Source organism: Gossypium raimondii, chromosome 13 (assembly GCF_025698545.1).
Source record: "Gossypium raimondii isolate GPD5lz chromosome 13, ASM2569854v1, whole genome shotgun sequence".
In the NCBI taxonomy this organism is placed as follows: domain Eukaryota; kingdom Viridiplantae; phylum Streptophyta; class Magnoliopsida; order Malvales; family Malvaceae; genus Gossypium; species Gossypium raimondii.
Genome location: NC_068577.1, coordinates 53,846,237 through 53,867,402, shown reverse-complemented (window position 1 = coordinate 53,867,402; position 21,166 = coordinate 53,846,237). Strand labels below are relative to the sequence as shown.

General features: G+C 31.2%; 1 protein-coding gene, 1 long non-coding RNA gene and 1 pseudogene across 2 annotated transcripts; all 3 read left to right on the top strand.

The window, feature by feature from the left end:
• Nucleotides 1-13,306: 13,306 nt before the first annotated feature.
• Nucleotides 13,307-14,421, top strand: LOC105781133 (uncharacterized). The gene is made up of 2 exons (XR_001129515.2): nt 13,307-13,856; nt 13,959-14,421. It is a non-coding gene; the product is annotated as an uncharacterized LOC105781133 (long non-coding RNA).
• A 1,534-nt stretch (nt 14,422-15,955) lies between these two features.
• LOC128036226 (ethylene-responsive transcription factor ERF003-like) lies at nt 15,956-16,570 on the top strand (annotated as a pseudogene).
• Nucleotides 16,571-20,014: 3,444 nt separating this feature from the next.
• Nucleotides 20,015-20,586, top strand: LOC105781705 (uncharacterized). The gene is made up of 2 exons (XM_012606221.1): nt 20,015-20,200; nt 20,350-20,586. The coding sequence occupies exons 1-2, from the start codon at nt 20,015-20,017 to the stop codon at nt 20,584-20,586; spliced, it is 423 nt and encodes a 140-aa protein (XP_012461675.1).
• The last annotated feature ends 580 nt before the right edge of the window (nt 20,587-21,166 follow it).

Below are 21,166 nucleotides of genomic sequence, written 5' to 3'. Positions count from 1 at the left end.
TTAAGAACTGACACAATCTGGATTAAAATTAAATAACTGAACTAAAACCTACACATGGTGAAACTCGAAGAGTTACATATGTAATTGTATATAATAAATTTCGGACTTTGATACTTAAGATCTCGGGGTGCCACATTTACCAACTCCGTCAATACTTCATTGGCATAAATAATTTTGATTTGATAATTAAAACTTAATTGACAATATTGTAAAAAGTTTTGTTAAATGAGATTATGTAACATTCTCGAAATTTTTTTGTAAACATGATAAATGGTTTTAAGGTTTGCCAACCGTGTGAAAGTCATGCAAGCAAAAAAGTGACGAAACAAGGGGGGTTGGCAGAGGCCCCTACCCGTCCTAAAATGGAAATATTTTCATTTAAACTCCTTTATAATGTATAAAATTTTAAATTGATAAAGGTAAAATTTCACTTTTACCCTTAAAAATGATTAAGTTTTAATTTAATCATTTAAAATTTATAAATATATAAATTATTAAAATGATGAAATTATATTTTTATTATCGTATGTAATATTTATCACATCAACAAATGATTTGATTTAAAAAATGTGGCATAATTCACTGCAACCAAATTCCTCTAATAGTATATTATCGATTAAATATCAATTATTAAATAAAAGGTCAAAACTAAATTCTTAATATTAAAAGTGAATTAAGTTTTAAATGTCCAAATAATAAAAAAATGAAAAAATTAAACCCATTAATATTTCAATAAAGAAAATAAAAGAGACTAATTAATAATTTGGGTAAACTATAGAATAAATTATTTAATTATTAGCGTGTTTTTGTTTTGATTATTGAATTTAAAATTTTTTGTTTTTGTTTCTTTTTTTATCACACTTCGTTAAATCATTAATAAAAATGATGGTGTGATCTTTTTTTCTAATTGGTATAATTACACAATTTTTTTTTTTTGGTGAATGAAAAAGACATTGCAATAACACTACTTAGAAAAACAACTAAGCTATCATTCCAACTCTACTGCTTAGAAGCAGTTCCAGTATTTCGGTGCTTGCTATCTAGAACCACCACAACTTTATTAGGCTCGGTATCAATCTGGGAATTTATTAAAGCCACCATAGAGTTCATCAAATCTGAAAGAGAGACCTTGGTGTTTTTAACAGTCTTAAAACGCTCACCACGATCCTTAATGGTTTTATTAAGAACTCGACATTTCTTAATAACAATGCCTTTCCCAGCTGTCCCATGCAATTTTGAGATTGAAATACCAGATTCGCAATTCACCAGGTCACCAACCTTCAAAGAATCATTATCATTAATCCCAATATGATCCCTAAAAACCACTGCTTCGTAGGATCAAGCACATCTTATCAGTTTAATCTTAATTCTGAATAATTCAACAGATTTAGCCTTTTATATTTACAAATTTCATCAAACTGTAACATGGGAAGGCAAATAATTATGTAGGATTTGCCTTCCCATGTTGCAAATTGATGAAATTTGTAGATATAAAAAGGTTACATTTATTGAATTATTTAGAGTTAGAATTAAATGGATAAAATGTGTAGGTATGGAAGACTAAATGTGAAATTATACCAATTAACATCGTCGTTTCTAACAAAAATAAAAAAAATTATAATTGAATGACCAAAAAAAATAAGATAAGAAATGAGGGACCTAATAAATTGAAAGTATGGAGGGTTGTGCTAGCCTGTTTTGATAGGTGGGTAATGACCTGTCGTCAGGCAATCGGCAGAGGCATACAAAAGGTTAAAGGGAAAATGTGGGATTGCTTACGTAAGGTTTTTAGGAAATGTTTGATCCATCTTTCTCAGCTTTCCTTCCGGTCCCCCCCATTTTATTTATTATTTCAAATAAAGAAATGGAAATCATAGAGTATGGATAATAATCCAGGCGATTAGATTGGAGGACCCAACTTGCTTTTAACTCCACCAACATATCTCAACAGTTGAGTGAATGGTTAATTAGCCAACACTTGTCCACCCTACATCTCACAAATATTATTATTTAAACTCCACATTAATTATATATATATATATATATATTATAATGGATGTTTACGGCAGGTCCCTCTATTATAGAGATCAGATCAAATTAGTCTTTAGTATTTTTTTAATAGATCAATTTAGTCATTATATTATTAAAAAGAGTCAAATAGGTCTCAATTCCAACAAACTTAACATTTTATGTTAACAAAATTAATCTTTCAAATACGTTTGTTTGGAATTGAACTACAAATAAATAATAATTTCCATGTTTTTATAAACTGTAATTTTGTTATAATTTGGTCTTATTTGTTTCTTTTAATAACACATGGATTAAACTGATACACTTAATGAGAGAGGGAGTAATTTGATTCAATCCATATAATATAGGGACTTGGTAGGTGCTTTCACCTAACATATATTCTCCAAAATTTCAATTAAACCATTTCAACCAAAGTGTTATTTAATTTTTATCAATTTTTTATAAATATACTTTGGGTAAACTACACCATTAGCCACTAAACTATGGGTAAGTTTTTGTTTTGATCAATTAACTAAAAAAAGTTACAATTTGGTCCATAAACTATTCAAAAGTTTTCGTTTAAGCCACTTACCTATTCAAAAAAATTTTAATTTAAGTCATTAGATTGTTAATTTAAAAAAAATAGTTCACCAGTGAGCTCTGGTCAGTATCCATTGAAGAGTAGAAAAACATATCTCAGATCCAAGTAGATTTGACTACCAGTGTTAGAGATTAGAGAAAAAAGCTGTTTGAATTTCGGTTTGTAGATTCGTGACGTCAAAAGTTGTTTTGTAAAAAAAAATTGAACTGTAAAAGAGCAGGGAAAAGAGAGATTTCAATTGGTGCAGATAGTGCGAATAGAGAAAGCCATATAGCACCTATTTTAACAGCCCAATGGCTTTAATGAAAATATTTGAATAGTTTAGTGACCAAATTGTAACTTTTTTTTTAGTTAAGTGACTAAAACGAAAACTTACCCATATACTTTTTATATTTTTTTTCACCCACATTATGGTATGTGACTCCTATAATATAGTGTGTGAGAATTTGACGGATCAAATTGAGTTAATTTAAATTTCAAAATTGTTATATCTTATTCCGACCAGATTTAGAGTTAAACCCATTTCAGATTCAGCTTATTATTTTAAATTCGAGTTTTCAATTCAAACTATTTTAAAGTATTAATTTTTATAATCAAATCAAATTTCATAAAAAATAAATTCAAAGAAGGAGCTAAATTTTGTAATGCAATTCAAAATTGATAGGTGTAATTTCAATTACATGAAACCCAGACCACACGTTTCGGAGGAGCCCTAAGTGTGTCCCTATTTAGTATACCATTTCCAGAACCAATAAAAGCAATACTAATACAACAATTAACTTAGGTTTAGACTAATCCTTTTTCTTTTTAATTATAAAGACTGTTACATTGCGTAGGTCCAACTTTTTCTCCTTGGTGGAGCTTCTAACGGTGAAACTTGTTCTCCTTTATGGAACCATTTATATATAAATATACATGTATGTATTTTTGCAACACACCCCATATTTTTTTATATCAACAAATATTATGCATTTTATATGCATAATCCCATTACATTTTAAACTTTAAAATATTCTATTTGAATCATTAAATAAATAGTATCATATTAGTTAATCCTTCTATTATTCTGATTGTCTGGTTGGATATTAATGCCGTGTGTATTAGTATTCTAATGTCTTTTTTTGGCATCTTTCATGTTCGTTTTATTAACTGTTTTTTTAATAATATTGTCTTCAAAATTTAAACTTGTGTTTTTTTTTTTGGGAGTGCAATGCCTTTTATTATGCTAGTTAACAACACTTAATTAGTTATGAAAATTAACCCAATACCTATTACATCACTTTAGGGTGTGTTTGGTTGAGTGGAAAAGCGAGAAGAAAATAAATTTTGAGTGCGCTCGGTAGGGAAGAGAAGTGAGAGAAAATAAAATATAAGAGATGGTCATTTTCTATCTTAATGCATAAAAAACAATCTTTCTAAATTGGAATAATTAGATGAGAGGAAATGATAGATATGTGTGTGTTAATTCAAAATTATGCATTTTTCAAACATTTTATTTTATTTCCTTTCATTTTTCAACTCTATCCAACACACTTATGGAAAGAAGATTTATATTTTCTATTTTTCTATTTTTCTATCCCTTTATTTTTCATCTTTCCAGTTTTCTTTCCACCCTATCAAGCAAAGCTTTAGGGTGTGTTTGGTTGAGTGGAAAAATGGAAAGAAAATAAATCTTAAGTGTGCTTGGTAGGTAAGAGAAGTGAGAGGAAATAAAATAGAAAATATAATCATTTTACATCCTAATGCATAAAAATCAATCATTCTAAATTGGAACGATTTATAGTGGTTTGCGATTCACTAACTTTAAATTGATAGCTTTTAGTGACAAAGAATAACATTTACAATCCTAATTTTTTACTTAAGGTAAGATAGAAACCTCTTCCCCCTCACTTTCAATGCTAAACTAAAATTAGGGATGACAATTCGAATTACTAATTTGGATATTCGATCCGAAATTTACGGATTTGAATCTTGTAGATTCGAATAATATTCGGATTCGGGTATTCAAATTACTATCCGCTGCAGATTCGTTATTCAAATAATGTATTCAAATAATGTATTCGTGTGAGGAGGGTTCGTGAGAAGAATTTCTTCTTCCTTCGAGATGATTATTTAATTATTTTTTTCTTAAATATTAAAAGTTATTTGCTAGTTGATCTTTTTATGTAAACTGGAAGCTAATGATTCTTGGAATAAATAGAGGGTGTTCCATCTCCTGGTAAGTCTGGTAACTCTGCATGTTAAGAATAAGGATACTATGAAGTATATAAATTGTAAGTTATGAATAAAAAGCCTTGCATGGGGATTATCTGTAGATGAAATGTTAGCAATCTGACTGTAAATGAGTTTTAATGGTGAATTAATGTTCTTTAAATAGTTGCTACTGCTGGTTTGAACTAGATGTCTGAGTCTGGAACTGAGTCGTTTGTTATCATGGGGGTCTCGTGCCTTGTAGTAAAGTTGTGTGTAATTCTTTTGAATGATCTGGAGTATTTCTCATCAATATAAGTAAGTATTAGGTAGAATCATGATATGATTCGATTTTTTTATCTGATTTAACAAGTTCAATGTGGGAACCCGCCGAAAGTATGAACATTAAGTGGTATTCGTCAAGTATAATGCTTGTGATAAACTGTTTTAGAATAAATGTTAAAAGTTGTCTGAAGAAAAAAAGGAGAAAGGAAGTATTGTCTGTTAAGATCTAGAGTTAACCATGCAGTTAGATGAATGATGATATGTTAGGAATGATAAGTGGCATATATGAATGTAATTATATAACTAATAAGGTGAAGGTATCTGCCAAAGACAGATATGGGGAAATCCAAATATTCAAGATGAAGAATATATCAAGAAAGGTTAAAAGGTATGTGGTGTTCAAAACTCACTAAGTTCCTCTAAACATACTAGTGTTATGTTTATGTTTCAGGTATTGTCGTTTAAAAGAGTTTGCTAGGAGGGACAACGCCAGGAACGCGCCAGAGATGTGTGTAAGGGGATACATTGCATACAGTGGATGTTTCGGAAAAACTGGCGTTTAGTAAGACTACACCATAAGAGTGTATCTTTTGTAAGCCTATGTGTTGTAATAATTTGTAACAAGTTTGATGTAATTAGTAATTTTTAAATACTTTCCTTTGTTCTTTAATATGGAGTCTTTCAATAAAATAATAAGAAAAATGTTTTAAGTAAGGTACAATTGTTAATTGTTTACAAATTTTGTTAAGTGATTTACAAGGTAACACCCGAGATCTGGACCTGGTGAATCGGGTTGGGTTGAGGGTGTTACATGACCTCTTAAGGTATCTATGCTTTAGGTACGATACTGATATTTGAGTGATGGCATTAACACGTAAGGGCTAGGTACCGATACTTTATCCCTCTAAAAAGGCTTGTAGATATTGACATGAGGGGTATCAATACATAATAATCGAATATCAATACTTAGCCTCTAAAATACTTTAAAAACATTTTAAAACTTTCAAACGATTCGAGATCAACTAAAAAATGTTTGGTATAAGCCAAGTCAGTTGAAAACATGTTTTTGAGTATTTGTAACACTTGAAAATATTTTCTAAGATATTTCTTTTATTTTCCAACAAAAATGAATAATATGAAAACTTTATCTTAAATGTTTTATATAAAAAAGTTATAAATTAAAGCTAACATAAAATTCTAATAAGATAAATGTTGTTGAAAATGTCTCTACTAAAGTAGGACAAAACTTCAGTTAAGAAATATTTAGGACTCTTTATTTGACTTGTAATGTTGGCTCGAGTTAAGATATGCATAAAAATTAATTTACGCTCAAACTTTGAACACTAGATACTTATGGATGGATATTAGCTAAAAATATCACTCATCAATTTTCCCGAATTAAATACTCAACTCATTTTTTACTCCACTCTTTTTCACTCACCATCACATCTCTCCAACCCGAAATTTCAAAAGAAACGAGCTAAAAGAAACATTCCAAGTAAAGACACAATGAAGCACTCCCTTTTGATTTTTCAATAACATCGTAAGTTTGTAGCTCCATTAAGAATGTAGATGTTGGCCACGAATTTTAAAGCTACTCCAGACTTAGGACAAGGATCGAACCCTCAACCACTAATTACGATAAGAGAGATACTTACCATCTTATCTAACTCCCGTGATTGATATTGATATAAAATAAATCTAGGAGTATTGGCGGCCTAACATATTGACAAGTTGATATTTGATTTTTCCAACATAATATTTTGGATTTTATATCTTCAAACCTTTCACCAAAAACCTAATTTTTCAAGTAATGGGACCAAATAGAACTAAGGAAAGGTTGGCTTTATTTTCACAACTTTAACGCAAGGTGGTGAAAGAATAGGCAAACAGTTCAAATCACGAACTTTTCTTATGCGAAGTTTTAGGCTATTTTACCAAAATAGTCTAAAAAATATTATATTTACAAAAATAATTCAGGTTTAAAAATAATCACCAAAATAACCTAAAAGGAACAGTAAAATTGGGTTGTGGCCTGTCAATGGCCGAAACCCACTCGTATTTTGCACCCATGATTGCCTAATAATTGTGTCAGATTTAAAAAAATTAATTTTTTGGGTTTTGGCCTGTCAATGGCCGAAACCCATGTATTTTTTTAAATTGTATAATACTGATATACGAAAAAGGAGAAAAAAAAGAAAAAGGAAAAAAAAATTTTACAAGGCAGCACCTAACAGTAATAAAAATTTTTTTACTTTTTTTTGTGTTAAAATCAGGTATCAGTATACGAAAAAAGTAAAAAAAAAAATTTTGGGTGCTGGCCTCCCAATGGCCGGCACCCAATACAATTAAAATTTTTTTCTTTTTTTTTGTGTCAGAATCAGATATTAGTATACAAAAAAAATTAAAAACTGGCCGGCACCCAGTACAATTTAAAAAAAAAATTCTTTTTTTGTGTTAGAATCGATATCAAGATATCTGAAAAAAAAAATAATTTGGTCTTGGCTTCACAATGGCCAATACCAACAAGAAATAAATTTTTTTACTTTCTTTTTTCGTGTTAAAATCATGTATCAATATATGAAAAAAGAAAAAAAAATTTGGGTGTTGGCCTGTCAATAGCCGGCACCAAGTACAATTTTTAAATTTTTTTTCTTTTTTTTCATGTCAGAATCAGATATCAGTATACGAAAAAAGTAAAAAAAAAATTTTTTTGGGTGCAGGCCTACACCACCTTGTAATGGTCAGCATTAAACTCTATATATAGTGAGTGGTTGGGTTATTATAGTGTAAATGGAATGAGAAAAATTTTGAGAGAGGCATAAAAATGATAGTGTTTTGTAGTATATCAGGAAATAAGTTTTTTTGGATCGGACAAACTCCATACAGTATCCGATCCAAAAAAACTCATTTCTTGATATACTACAAAACACTATCATTTTTATGCCTCTCAAAATTTTTCTCATTCCATTTACATTATAATAACCCAAACCACTCATTATATATAGAGTTTAATGCCATTATTATAAGGTGGTGCCGCCATTGATAAAGCAAAAAAAAAATATTTTTACTTTTTTCAGATAATCGATATCTCGATTCGATACGAAAAAAAGAATTTTTTTTAAATTGTACTTGGTGCCGGCCATTGACAGGCCAGCACCCAAAATTATTTTTTTTTTACTTTTTTCGTATACTGATACTTGATTTTAATAAGAAAAAAAGTAAATTTTTTTATTAGTGTTGGGTGCCGGCCATTGCAGGCCAGCACCAATTTTTTTTTTCCTTTTTCTTTTTTCTCCTTTTTCGTATATCAGTGTTATACAATATTAAAAAAATACATGGGTTCCGACCATTGACAGACCAAAACTCAAAAAATTAATTTTTTTTAAGTCTGACACAATTATTAGGCAATCATGGGTGTAAAATACGAGTAGGTTCTAGCTATTGATAGGCCACAACCCAATTTTACTGTTCTTTTTAGGTTATTTTGGTGATTATTTTTAAACTTGAGTTATTTTTATAAATATAATATTTTTTTAGACTACTTTGGTAAAATAGCCATGTTTGATATTGATATAAAAAAAATCTAGGAGTATTAGCAGCCTAACATATTGACAGGTTGATATTTGATTGTTCCAACATAATATTTTGGATTTTATATCTTCAAACCTAATTTTTCAAGTAATGGGAACTAAGCAAAGGTTGGCTTTCTTTTCACAACTTTAACGCAAGGTGGTGAAAGAATAGACAAACAGTTCAAATCATGAACTTTTCTTATGCGAAGTTTTACAAACATTGAATTTGTCAAAAAAGAACGAAAAAAAATCTCAAAAATCTTATTTTTTTCTTTAAAGCATAAAAAAAAGGGGTGAAAGGAAGAAAGAAAGGACATGGAACTGTCAAATTCCGTTACACGTGACAAAGGGTTATATTGCTTAACCCCACCAAACCTGATGTGATTCGCCTTATCCAATAATGATGAAGAAACGTTTATGTTTCGTGTTGGAGACTTATTTTGCACTCATTCAATAATGGGGTATCTAATTTGGGACAATTATAGAGATGGGAATTTTGGGTTCTATAAAAAATAAAGTTGGGTTCTTGTTCTTTCAAGAAAAAAAAATGCCCATTGTGAAACATTATGGAGTAAAACAGCTGTCTTGGTTATAAAAAAAATAGTTTTTTTTGTCGATTGAGTTTTATTTTGATTAGTATGAACATTATTATCAATGTAAAAAAATATGAGTTCAAGTGTGCTAAAACATATTATCCTGCTATTTTACCAAAATAATCCAAAAAAAATTTATATTTACAAAAACAACCTAGGTTTAAAAACAAATACCAAAATAACCTAAAAAGAACAGTAAAATTGGGTTGTGGTCTGTCAATGGCCGGAACCCACTCTTATTTTGCACCCATGATTGCCTAATAATTGTGTCAGACTTAAAAAAATAATTTTTTAGGTTTTGGCCAGAACCCATGTATTTTTTTAAATTGTATAATACTGATATACGAAAAAGGAGAAAAAAGAAAAAGGAAAAAAAAAATTTTGGGTGCCGACAGGCCGGCACCGAACAGTAATAATTTTTTTTACTTTTTTTCGTGTTAAAAGCAGGTATCAGTATACAAAAAAAGTAAAAAAAACAATTTTTTTTGGGTGCTGGCCTGTCAATGGCTGACACCCAGTTTTCGTGTCAGAATCATATATTAGTATACGAAAAAATTAAAAAAAATTTTGGGTGCTGGCCTGTCAATGGCTTGCACCCAACAGTAATAAATTTTTTTACTTTTTTTTTCGTGTTAAAATTAGGTATCAGTATACGAAAAAATTTTAAAATTTTTTTGGTTCTTTGGCTTTGTCAAAGGCCTACTAAGTACAATTAAATTTTTTTGTGTCGAGAATCGGATATCGAGATACAAAAAAGTAAAAAAATTTTGGGTCTTTGGCACATCAATGGTACACCACCTTGTAATAATTCGGCATTAAACTCTCTATATAGTGAGTGGTTTGGGTTATTATAGTGTAAATGGAATGAGAAAAATTTTGAGAGGCATAAAAATGATAGTGTTTTGTAGTATATCAGGAAATGAGTTTTTTTGGATCGGATAGTGTATGGAGTTTTTCCGATCCAAAAAAACTCATTTCCTGATATACTACAAAACATTATTATTTTTATGCCTCTCAAAATTTTTTTCATTCCATTTACACTATAATAACCAAACCACTCACTATATATAGAGTTTAATGCTGACCATTACAAGGTGGTGCCGGCCATTGACAGGCCAGCACCTAAAAAAAATATTTTTGTACTTTTTTCGTATACTGATATCTGATTCTGACACGGAATTTTTTTTAAATTGTACGTGGTGCCGACCATTGACAGGTCAGCATCCAAAGTTTTTTTTTTTTACTTTTTTCGTATATTGATACCTAATTTTAACATGAAAAAAAGTAAACTTTTTTTATTACTGTTGGGTGCCGGCCATTGACAGGCCAGCACCTAAAATTTTTTTTTAAAATTTTTTTGTATACTGATATCTGATTCTGACACGAAAATAAGAATTTTTTTTAAATTGTACTGGGTGCTGCATTTTTTTTAAAAATTTTTCGTATACTGATATCTAATTCTGACACGAAAAAAAAGAATTTTTTTTAAAAATTGTACTGGGTGCAGGCCATTGACAGGCCAGCACCCAAAAATTTTTTGTTTTTACTTTTTTCGTATACTGATACCTGATTTTAACACGAAAAAAAAGTATAATTTTTTTATTACTGTTGAGTGCCGGCCATTGACAGGCCTGCACTCAAAATTTTCTTTTTCCTTTTTCTTTTTTCTCCTTTTTTGTATATCTGTATTATACAATTTAAAAAAAAATACATGGGTTCCGGCCATTGAAAGGCCAAAACCCAAAAAATTAATTTTTTTAAGTCTGACACAATTATTAGGCAATCATGGGTGCAAAATACGAGTGAGTTCTGACCATTGACAGGCCACAACCCAATTTTACTGTTCTTTTTAGGTTATTTTGGTGATTGTTTTTAAACTTGAGTTATTTTTGTAAATATAATATTTTTTGGACTATTTTGGTAAAATAGCCACATTATCCTCCTATTTATGGGTTGAGGAGGGGCTATGAGTAGTAGGTTTAGGTATTGTGTCAAAAAGAGTATATATGATCAGAACCTATAATAAAATTATTCGAGTAAAAATATTATATAGGTAATTATACTGTGAGTCAGATTATATTTTGCTCCCTTTACTTAAAAAATGAATAGATTAGTCCTCCATTAAAGAGTAAACTGGTTCTTTCAGTTAAAATTTTTATCCCTTTTTATTGTTAAAAATTGGTGTGGCTGTCGAAATAACCAAATAGTTACACATAGTGTGCCACATGTATCTCATGTTGACGTACATAGATAAATTTTTAACAATAGAAATGGATGACATTTTTAACAAAAGGACCGGTTTGCTCTTTAATCTAACGTATATGTACTAATTTACTCTTTTTTTTATTTAGAACAAAATGTAATCTAATTTTAGTATAATGTTCTCAATAATATTTTTATCAAATGTTGTGTGTACAAAGATTGATGGGAGAGGGAGGAGATTGTGTTGTGGTGCATGGCTTTTTTTTTTTTTTTGCCATTGCATATTGCCCCCACACCCTCACTATGTCACCTTCAAAGTTAGGCATTGTTTCTTGATGGACCACAATGCCACTTGCAAGTTGATGTTTTGATCTATTAACATCAACGCCACCTTCTATTCCAAATTAATGGAAAAGAGGGAAAAAAAATCCCACATTTTCTTAGCTACTGAAAATCATTATGGGATCTTCTTTTAAATGGACCTATAATAAAAGTTGTAAAGGTCCTTTTTTTTTTCTCGACATATTCAACAAATACATAATGAATATTGGTATATGGAGAAAAAAAATGGAGTTTTGATCGTCAAAACATCACTTTGGGACAGCTTTTTACTGTTCAAACTATCCCATCTTCGTATGATCAACTAACTATTTAGGTGTACGATTCTTGTAATAATCTACAGATTGTTGGTAGTGAACTAGTGATTAATGAATTATATAGCTTTGGTCAAATTGTGGTTTTGGTCCCTCTATTATTCTTGAATTTTTTTATTTAGTTTTTTTATACTTTTATTTGTGTACTCGACTCTTTACTTTTATAATATCATCAATTAGTTCAAATAGTTAATATTATTAACTACTAAATATGAATATTTGTTAAACACATCGATTCCAATGCAAAAAAGGTGATATTAAGTTGAAAGTATTGTTTTAAAGAAAAAGTCCGCATCGATGTTTAAACCATTTTTTACACTAATTAGACATTTCAAAAAGTAAAAAGAGCAAATTATCAAATTAAAATACATTATGTCAAGGCCCTTGTGCCCCAATTCGAGTTTATATCTCTTCTGTTTAACGAAATTGATTGAGAAATATTTAAAAAAAATACATGGACTAAATTGTAAGTTTAAATATAATAGAGTGACCAGAATAAGAATTGGACCGAAACTTCCCCCAGTAACCGGTGACAAAATGACTTTTTCTTTCACTTATCTTAAAATCTCAGTAATTTTTTCTTAAAATATCCAAATTTCTCATCAATGCTTGCAAAGGGGTAAAGGGCAAATGGCAAAGCATGGTAATGAAGTGAGAAATGGAAGATAATTTGGGGCGGGGGGTTAGGGATAGGGATAGGGAGCAGAAACATATTGAATGAAGCAGCAACTATCCCCACAAACAAACATAAGTGACAATGATAGATGATGAAAAATAAATGAATCGAAGGACATAAACATTTTAAAGGTTACACGACCATGGCTTCCATGATGTATATATATATATTTACACGTTTCTTGTTATGTAATGTCACATCGATCATTTTCTTGCTCAAGGAAACTCACTGTTCCATGGTGGATACAAATTACTATGGGTGAAAAAGCTGATATAAATCTTTCTATTCATTGATGTTCATACATACGCTTCACCCATGTTTGGAAAGACATTGAAACTTCAAAGCTTGACCATTTAGGATAAGCTGATTGATAGCATTATTGATGATGAATTGATATAGCAGCTTATGTAGTAGTCTTCACGACATGATGGTTTCGTTTTTCTTATGTCAAGTCTTGGTCATAATTTTTGTTAGACACCCCCCCAAACAAGACAGTCAAAGCTCTCGTCATAGGTTTCTCTTTCTTCTCTTATTCTTAAACTGGTATGCATGTGATGCTTGACTGCATTTTTAGGGATGAAAATGGAGTAAATGAAAAACATGAAACTTTTAGGTCTTAAGATGCTATGCACCCATGGTTGAAGTTGGGCCAAATCCATATAAAACCAACAGTTTTGTGGCGTTTATACTCTTTTAAGGTTTAAGCACATGGGCTGACCCAAGCAGGGATGAACATACAAATACAAGGATGATGTCAAAATCAAGCACATGCAATTCAAGAGTCACCGCCAATTATCGATTCAATTTCTTTCAAATTTATTAAAATTAGGAAAAGAAAAAGCACAATAAAAATTGGACTAAATTATCAATAAATGCCGAAAATTTTCAAATTTACCAGTTTTTTTTAGAAAATTTACAGGAATAGGTGGATTTTATGAATATTTCACCATTTCCCAGTTCAATCTGGATATGACAACGATTAGTTTTCCTCTAGGAATTACTTCATCTATCTCTAGTTTCTCAAATATTAGTTGTTGTTTGCTCTACCTTCCCTAAATGCTTCCTTCTGTGGTTACCTCCTCGTCTCTTCTTTTCCTTTTTCCCTTTAGCCTTGTCATTATTCTCTTTTTTGAAAATAAAGATGGTATCTAACGACATTTTCTTTTTCTTCAGCCTCCAATCGTCGAGATGCAATGGGGTTAGATCGTCTGCTTGTGGGAGCTTTCTCACACTTTTGTTGGAGATTCTCTTCTCCTCTCCCTACCGAGGCTCGCTCTTTTAGTTTCCAACCGAGCCTTTGATGTGTTGTTTTCTCTAAGTATCATCTTCCACCTAGTGAGCCACCGGATGGAATGTGATAGAGCTTCAATGTCAATGAACCTGTTGGGTTGTGGTAGTATGGCCAACCTGTTGGAGGTGAGCATGATTGGCGGATGCTCCAAACCCGTTATGGTTTGGATGCTTTTTCCTATTAATGGGTTTAGGTTTTTGGAATTAAATTAAATTTTTTTATAGTAGCTAGAATATAACTTTTAGCTCACAATTTTATCATTTTTAAAATGTAATTTTATCATTTATTAATTTATAATTTTTTAAATTTTAGAGAAATAAATACACAAAATTTTCATTTTAGGGATCCTAGGCCTTTGCTTGCCTCTCGGCCCCTAAATCTACATACTTCAAACCATTTATTTTTTTATATGAAAGTTATCACTATCTAATTAATTATGAAATAAAACATAATTTAAAAATTAGATAATTTATGAATTTAATTTTTTTTCCATACATTAATCTCACAAAACATCCAAATCCACATGAAATAAAACAAAGGCAAACCCCAAACCTCTTTCAATTCTACACTAATCCACACCTATGAGAATATTTACCAAATTGTCCTACAAAAATATGGTCCTTTTCTCCATCCATATGCTACATAGCTTAGTCACACTATTATACTTGAAACTAAAATTACTATGTTTAGCTAATTGAGAAAATTTACCTAAGTGAAGCTATAGAACAAGTGGAGTTATCCAAGGCTTGCTCAACAATGTTAGCTTTGCTTTTTTTCTTTTTTTTTTCTTTTGTGGCATTGTATGAAATAATAATCTACTAAATACACCCACGTGATACAAACCAAATTACCCATTTAAATGTGATTCCAACACACACAAAATTGCCTAAACAAATATGTTGAAAGATTTTCCCTTTTGCTGTAAATTCTAAAGAACATCATAAGCTTTTCTATTGCCTGTTCTCTTATGGAGCGATTGGTGTATTTGCTTAAGTCATTGCCTCAAACATAACAAAACCATTCATGAGGACAAAAGGGTGGTAAAATCAACAGTCCAAAATATACTAAAATCGTTTTGTGGAACAAAAACTATTATTATAATCATGTGAATTGAATTGGGTCAGTTTGAAATTTCCAATTCCTACTAATTCAACAATCATATCACATGGCAATAAAGCTAATTGTACTTAAAAAAAATTGACCCTTGAACCCCTTATTTTCATGTCAAAATTCTAAAATCCAATTCGATTAACTCGAATCCAAATTCAATTCCATTGAATTTGAACCTGAAATAACACCAGTTTAAAGTGATCACTGAACTATTAATAAGTTTACGTTTTGATCACTCAATTTTTAAAAGTTACAAAATAGTCACTAAATTAATTGAAAGCTCTCTTTCCATTTCTCTTCTACAATTCATTTTTTTTCATGAAACGGCTTTTAACATCACAAATCCGCGAACTAAAATAAAAACAACCTTCTTTTACGATCTCTAACACTAACCATCAGATCGGCTTAAATTTAGGGTATGCTTTTCTACTCGTCGATGGATACTAATCTACCGTACTAATCATCAAATCGTCTTTTGGAGCTCACTAGCCAGACTTCTATAAATAAGAACTTAGCAACCCAGTAACTTAAATAAAGACTTTTGAATAATTCAATGACCGTTTTGTAACTTTTTGAAATTGAATAACCAAAACGTAAACTTACTAATAGTTTAATGACTAATGTTGTAATTTATCCAAATTACCTTATATCAATCTTGAAAAATCCAATGCTCAAACCTCAACGACCGGAACCCAAGATAAGCCCAACTTAAGCCTTTCATGTATGTTACTAATTTTTTCTTTTCTGTTCTTCGTGAGAACTAAATGAAATGCTCCATCTCTGCAGGAAAACTAGAATATGGCTGGAAACATTTGAAACGGTGGAAGATACGGCCCGTGCCTACGATGAAGCTGCTAGGCTTATGTGTGGATCATGGCGGCTAAAACCAACTTCCCTTACAATCCAACTGCACTTCAATCATCATCATCATCATCAAAGCTTCTTTCAGCAACTTATACAACTAAACTACACAAATGTTACATGGCTTCATTTAAAATGACCAAACAACAATAAGGGCAGGGGACACAAAACAAGGCGCCAACTCCACATGTTGACAGCAACAATGGCATTGCTGCAGGGACAGACAATGGAAAGGGAGTTGTTAGTGTAGTTGAAAAAAGACCATTGCTGCCAGTTCAAGACACGGAAGCCAATTGGGTAGTCAAGAAAGCTAAAGTTGAAACCACCCAGCAGTTTAAACCTCTTGAGAGGATCACATTGAACAAATGATTGAGGAACTGCTTCACTATAGTTCCATTGAACTATTCAATTTCAATGTTTAATACATTGGATGTCAACTGGTCTTTACATTTGTTTCCATGCTAATGGTATTGATTCGCTAATTTAACCCATTCTTAGCAACTACATGCTATTTTTTTCCAAATTTCCAAGTGTTGGAGAACCTCTGTTTAGGTCGTAGTGTCTACCAGGTGACCCATTTGATGATGCATGTATTTACCTTGATGTTTTTGTAACTTTTCAAAGGGGTAACTATCATTAACATACCTCGGTTAGAATTAGAAATGTAGTCAAAACCAATCATGGTAATCCCACCAAGTGTGCTTGCATTGGGTCAATTGAGCCATACCAAAAAACAATTCAAAAAGGCTAAATTCCTTTTTTTCAGGACCAGAAAAAGTTTTGGTGACAGACACCCTTGAAAAAGGCCAAAATATTTTCAACCAGTTATGATTCTGGTGCATGAAAAAATAAAACCCCTTCAAAATTGCTTAACAAGAAAGAAGCAAAGACTTTTGTTTGTAAGGCCTATAACTTTTGCAGACAAGACTTGATTCAAACAGCTGCTCTGGAATTAGGTTCATGGTGCAATGCATGGCAATGTCTCTGCTCTCTCACTCATGGATGATCATGTTAGGGCCAACATCCACATGGCTAAGGTCCTAGTCACACCCTTGACCCAGTAATAAGAAAAATGTTATTGGACCATCTAATGAAAAGTAGTCTTTCTGGCCTTGGATCAATTAGAGCAGCTAAGGGCTCTGAGCTTTGCCTTTAAGATTTATAGATGTTAATGTTGAGCTCAGCCTTCTCATATATTGAACATTACTTGAGTTCACACGGCATATAAGGCACCTTTTGCCCCTTTTTTTTCCCTTATTGTTCCTTCAGTTTTTGCTTTATCCATTTCCAGACGCATTTTGAGCTTGCATGCACCTTGGAAAGTATATATCTATGATAAACGACTAATAAAGCACTGAAAAAAAAACAAAAACAAAAAGTATATATATAAGCCTATTACAATATGAAAGAGTCATTGGTGATTTATCTTTTCTTAACACATGCAATAATACTCAAAAAAACAAGGCTGTGGGAATTTTTCTCATAAGCCTATTACAAACTAGTTGGATGTTGTTTATTTACCCAATTATATTTTGTAAATAGTTGCATATACTTTACATTGTACCCCTAGCCCTTGAAATTTAAAAGCTTAAACCTCTCACATCTCACAATCTCAAGCCAACAAAAATACAAAGTCCGACCAATGCCACCACCATCAGTCCACCACCGCAGGCAACAGCAACAACCACTTTGCCCTGTCGGCACTACCGCAGCAAACCTATGTTAAAACTAACATTGCTACAAGTCTCTACCACACAAGTCTCGGCCTTTTTTCCCTCACTTGGTCTCGCCCTTCCTCGGCTACGGCCACTCTCTCCACCTCACCCTTTCTCTCACTGCTTTACCTCTTCTCCTCTTTCTCTCCCGGCCTCCCTTTCCTCCTCCACTCTCCATTTTTATCTCCATATCAAATCCTTTATTTTTTGGAAGAAGTACGGATGTAAAATGTTGTAAAATATGAACATCACATTTATAATAAAGGTAATTACATGTTATTATTTACTATCATGATAGGTTAGCTCAAATTAAAAGTAGTCTAATTTGGTTAGAATTTTATTGGGCTTTAATTATTAAATAAAGTATGGGTCAAATATATAAAATTCGAATTAATGATAGGCTAATTAGGAATTAGAACTAATATGCCAAGGTTATAAATATTAGGGTTATTGTCCCCAAATTATACACAAGATATCTTTTCTAATATCCCATCATTAGGAAAGAGAGAGCAAATATTTTCTGAATTTATTGTGTGCTAATTTGGAAGATTAAATCCCCAAGACCCGGTAAAACCTCAAAGAATTCATGGATTCAAGTACGCTTTTGCATCTAGTTTTGTTCTTGATTTAATCTTGATGATTTAACATGATAGATCCTGGTTTATTAAGTTTTATTTCAGATTTATTTTACAAATCTAACAAGTGGCATCTGAGCCTCGTCATATCGAATGATTGAGAATGAATTAATTTTATATAGATTTGATGTTATTAAATCTTTTGGATTTATGAAATTTTAGGGTTATTGTTTTTATGAATTTTGGCTAAAGACGTTTTACTTTGGCTACTCACTATTGTGTTGCACATTGTGCAAGTTGAATGTGAATTAATATGGGCGATTCTTATTACTTTTCTTTTCACAAAGTTACTTTGCAAATTTGAGCAGAATTGCATGCTTAGTTGGATGATTTGCTGGATTCACATAATTTGGGTTGTTTCGAGTTTATCAATATATTTTTAAATAGAATTATTTATTTATTTTTAGTATATATAGTTGAGTTTGATACAAATTGTATATTTTGGTATAAATATATATGACTATCTTTTAATTTGATTGAAAGATGAAATTAAGGTAAATATTTTGAAACAAATAAATTCAGATTTTGACTTTTAATTAAGGATGTCTAATATTTTAAATAAATTAGTTGAAACAAAATGCCGCCAAAGTGACCTCTTTTGTGTAGATTAGTTTATTTGAAATATTAAGATGATTATATGTTTTTGTGATTTATGTGTTTATTGATTGACCCAAAGGTAAGTTAATATTTGGCAGAATTTCAATGACATCTGTGGTGATAAATGTGTGACAATTATAAGGTATTTTATGTGAGTAATAAGTTAGTCCAAAGATTAATTAATTGTTTGACATAATTTATTGTCAATGTTTGATTGCTACAACAAGAGTATCGCTTACTGTTACTATTACTGTCCAAAGACTTGATATTAATGTGGTGTTTGGTATCTTGAGATGGGATTAGCCATTATCTTGAATTTATTGTTTACTTATGAATATTGATTTAAGCTTGTTTTTATTTGTTCTATATTCAGCTAATTCATCTTTTGCTACCACAATATCAGCTAATATAAATTATATACCCATGCTTAATGAGACTAATTTTAAGTAATGGAAAATGCACTTAATTACAGTGCTTGGTTGTATGGACATAGACCTTACACTAAGGGAAGAACAACCTGCACCTCTCACTGCGGAAAGCACCCTTGATGTTAAGAGGGATTTTGAGAGGTGAGATCATTCAAATCGCATGAGTCTAATGATCACGAAACACAACATTCCAGATGTAACAACCCTAACCCGTATCTGTCGCCAGAACGGGTTACGAAGCATTACTGAAATATACAGATCAAGTAAACAAATATTTCATTTTTTATGACTTTGACAACTTTTGTGTTTACCTCATTAACTAGATGTCAATCACTATTAGAATCAGATGGAATCAGAGGTTTAGATTGGTTAAACCGAGAATTTACCACAATCATACTCAATTTAATGATCAGTGTTGATAAATAATGTCATATTGACACACTCTTTACTTTAACAAAATTTCTTTTTTACAAGAATCAAACTTAAAGAAACTTAAAATCTACATTTAACCATACTTAACAGTTAACACCCTAAACTCAATTTTGAAATCTAAGCTCGGGAGAAGCTGAGCTCTTGTTTTGAAAAGAGAACAATGCATGGCAACGATGTTTACAACACAAAAGCTAGATTCGGAGGCAAAAACAGGGAGATCTCCATTGATTGTAAGGTAAACGAGGATGCAAAGTTGTGTTTTAGAGTGGATAAAAAAAGGTTTTTGCAAATAAAGGGACTTAAATGGAAACTTAGAGGCCATGAGAGGATTGAAGTAGTTGATGGGGTATGGATACAGGTCTCGTGGGACGTATATAACTGACTGTTTAATCAAGGTTTGAACAAAGGGCAAGCAGTGTTCATGTTCAAGTTCGAAAATGAAGGCTTTGAAAATCTTAAATGGGACGTGAGTAAAGAAGTGGTGAGTCATTAAAGGAGAACAAGGGGGAGATTTGGAGGCAGAAAAGTCGGTGTAGGTTTAGCATGAAAGGGATAGAGTGGAGAAAAATGAGGAAAAGCTTGGTGAGGAGTGGTGGAAGCTCGTCGTCTTCATCAGTATCTATGTCTCCAGCTTGTTCAGGAGGTAGCTCTTTGGTAATGGGGTGGGCAAGCGTGGAGGAGAGTGAGTTAAGTAATGCTCCAACTGGCTTCTCTTCGCTTGTACATGCCTAAAGAAACTGAAGATAATCTTGTTAATTATTCTATTTCTCGTTAACCCATTTGTTCTTCAACATGGAACAATAAGAAAGGGTTAAAATATATATTATTAAATGGATAAATTTTTTTAAAAAACTAATAGTAAGAGGATTAATTTGATTCAATTCTTGTAATATAAAGACTTCTCAAATACATTCATCAATAATAAAAATTAATGACTTGATCGGTTTAACTATCAATCCAGTGCTCTAAACATAGAAAGGAGAAGAATAGATGTGATGATCACTAAACTAACTATAATTACGACAAAGACAAGCGCACCTATCGAACAATAGTATAGCTATGGTGAGTAGGGAATATCGTATCCATGAGGACTAAAAGTACTAGTAATTACCGTTTTCCTATTATTTAGCCGATAAATTGAAATGATTGTTTTTAATTTAAATTTACTAACCTAATTTAACTACGAACGCCACAGAGAATGAAATGGGAAAATAATTGAAGATAACCAATGAAAAAGACAATACTCGGGAAAGAATCCACCTAGACTTCACCTATTATTTTGAATCTGAATTAAACGATTTATTCACTTGTA

Coding starts and splice junctions, on each gene's coding strand:
- LOC105781705 (XM_012606221.1), top strand. CDS start 20,015: ATGCATGGCAACGATGTTTACAACACAAAAGCTAGATTCGGAGGCAAA. Junction 20,201..20,349: donor GGATTGAAGTAGTTGATGGG/GTATGGATACAG, acceptor GAGTCATTAAAG/GAGAACAAGGGGGAGATTTG.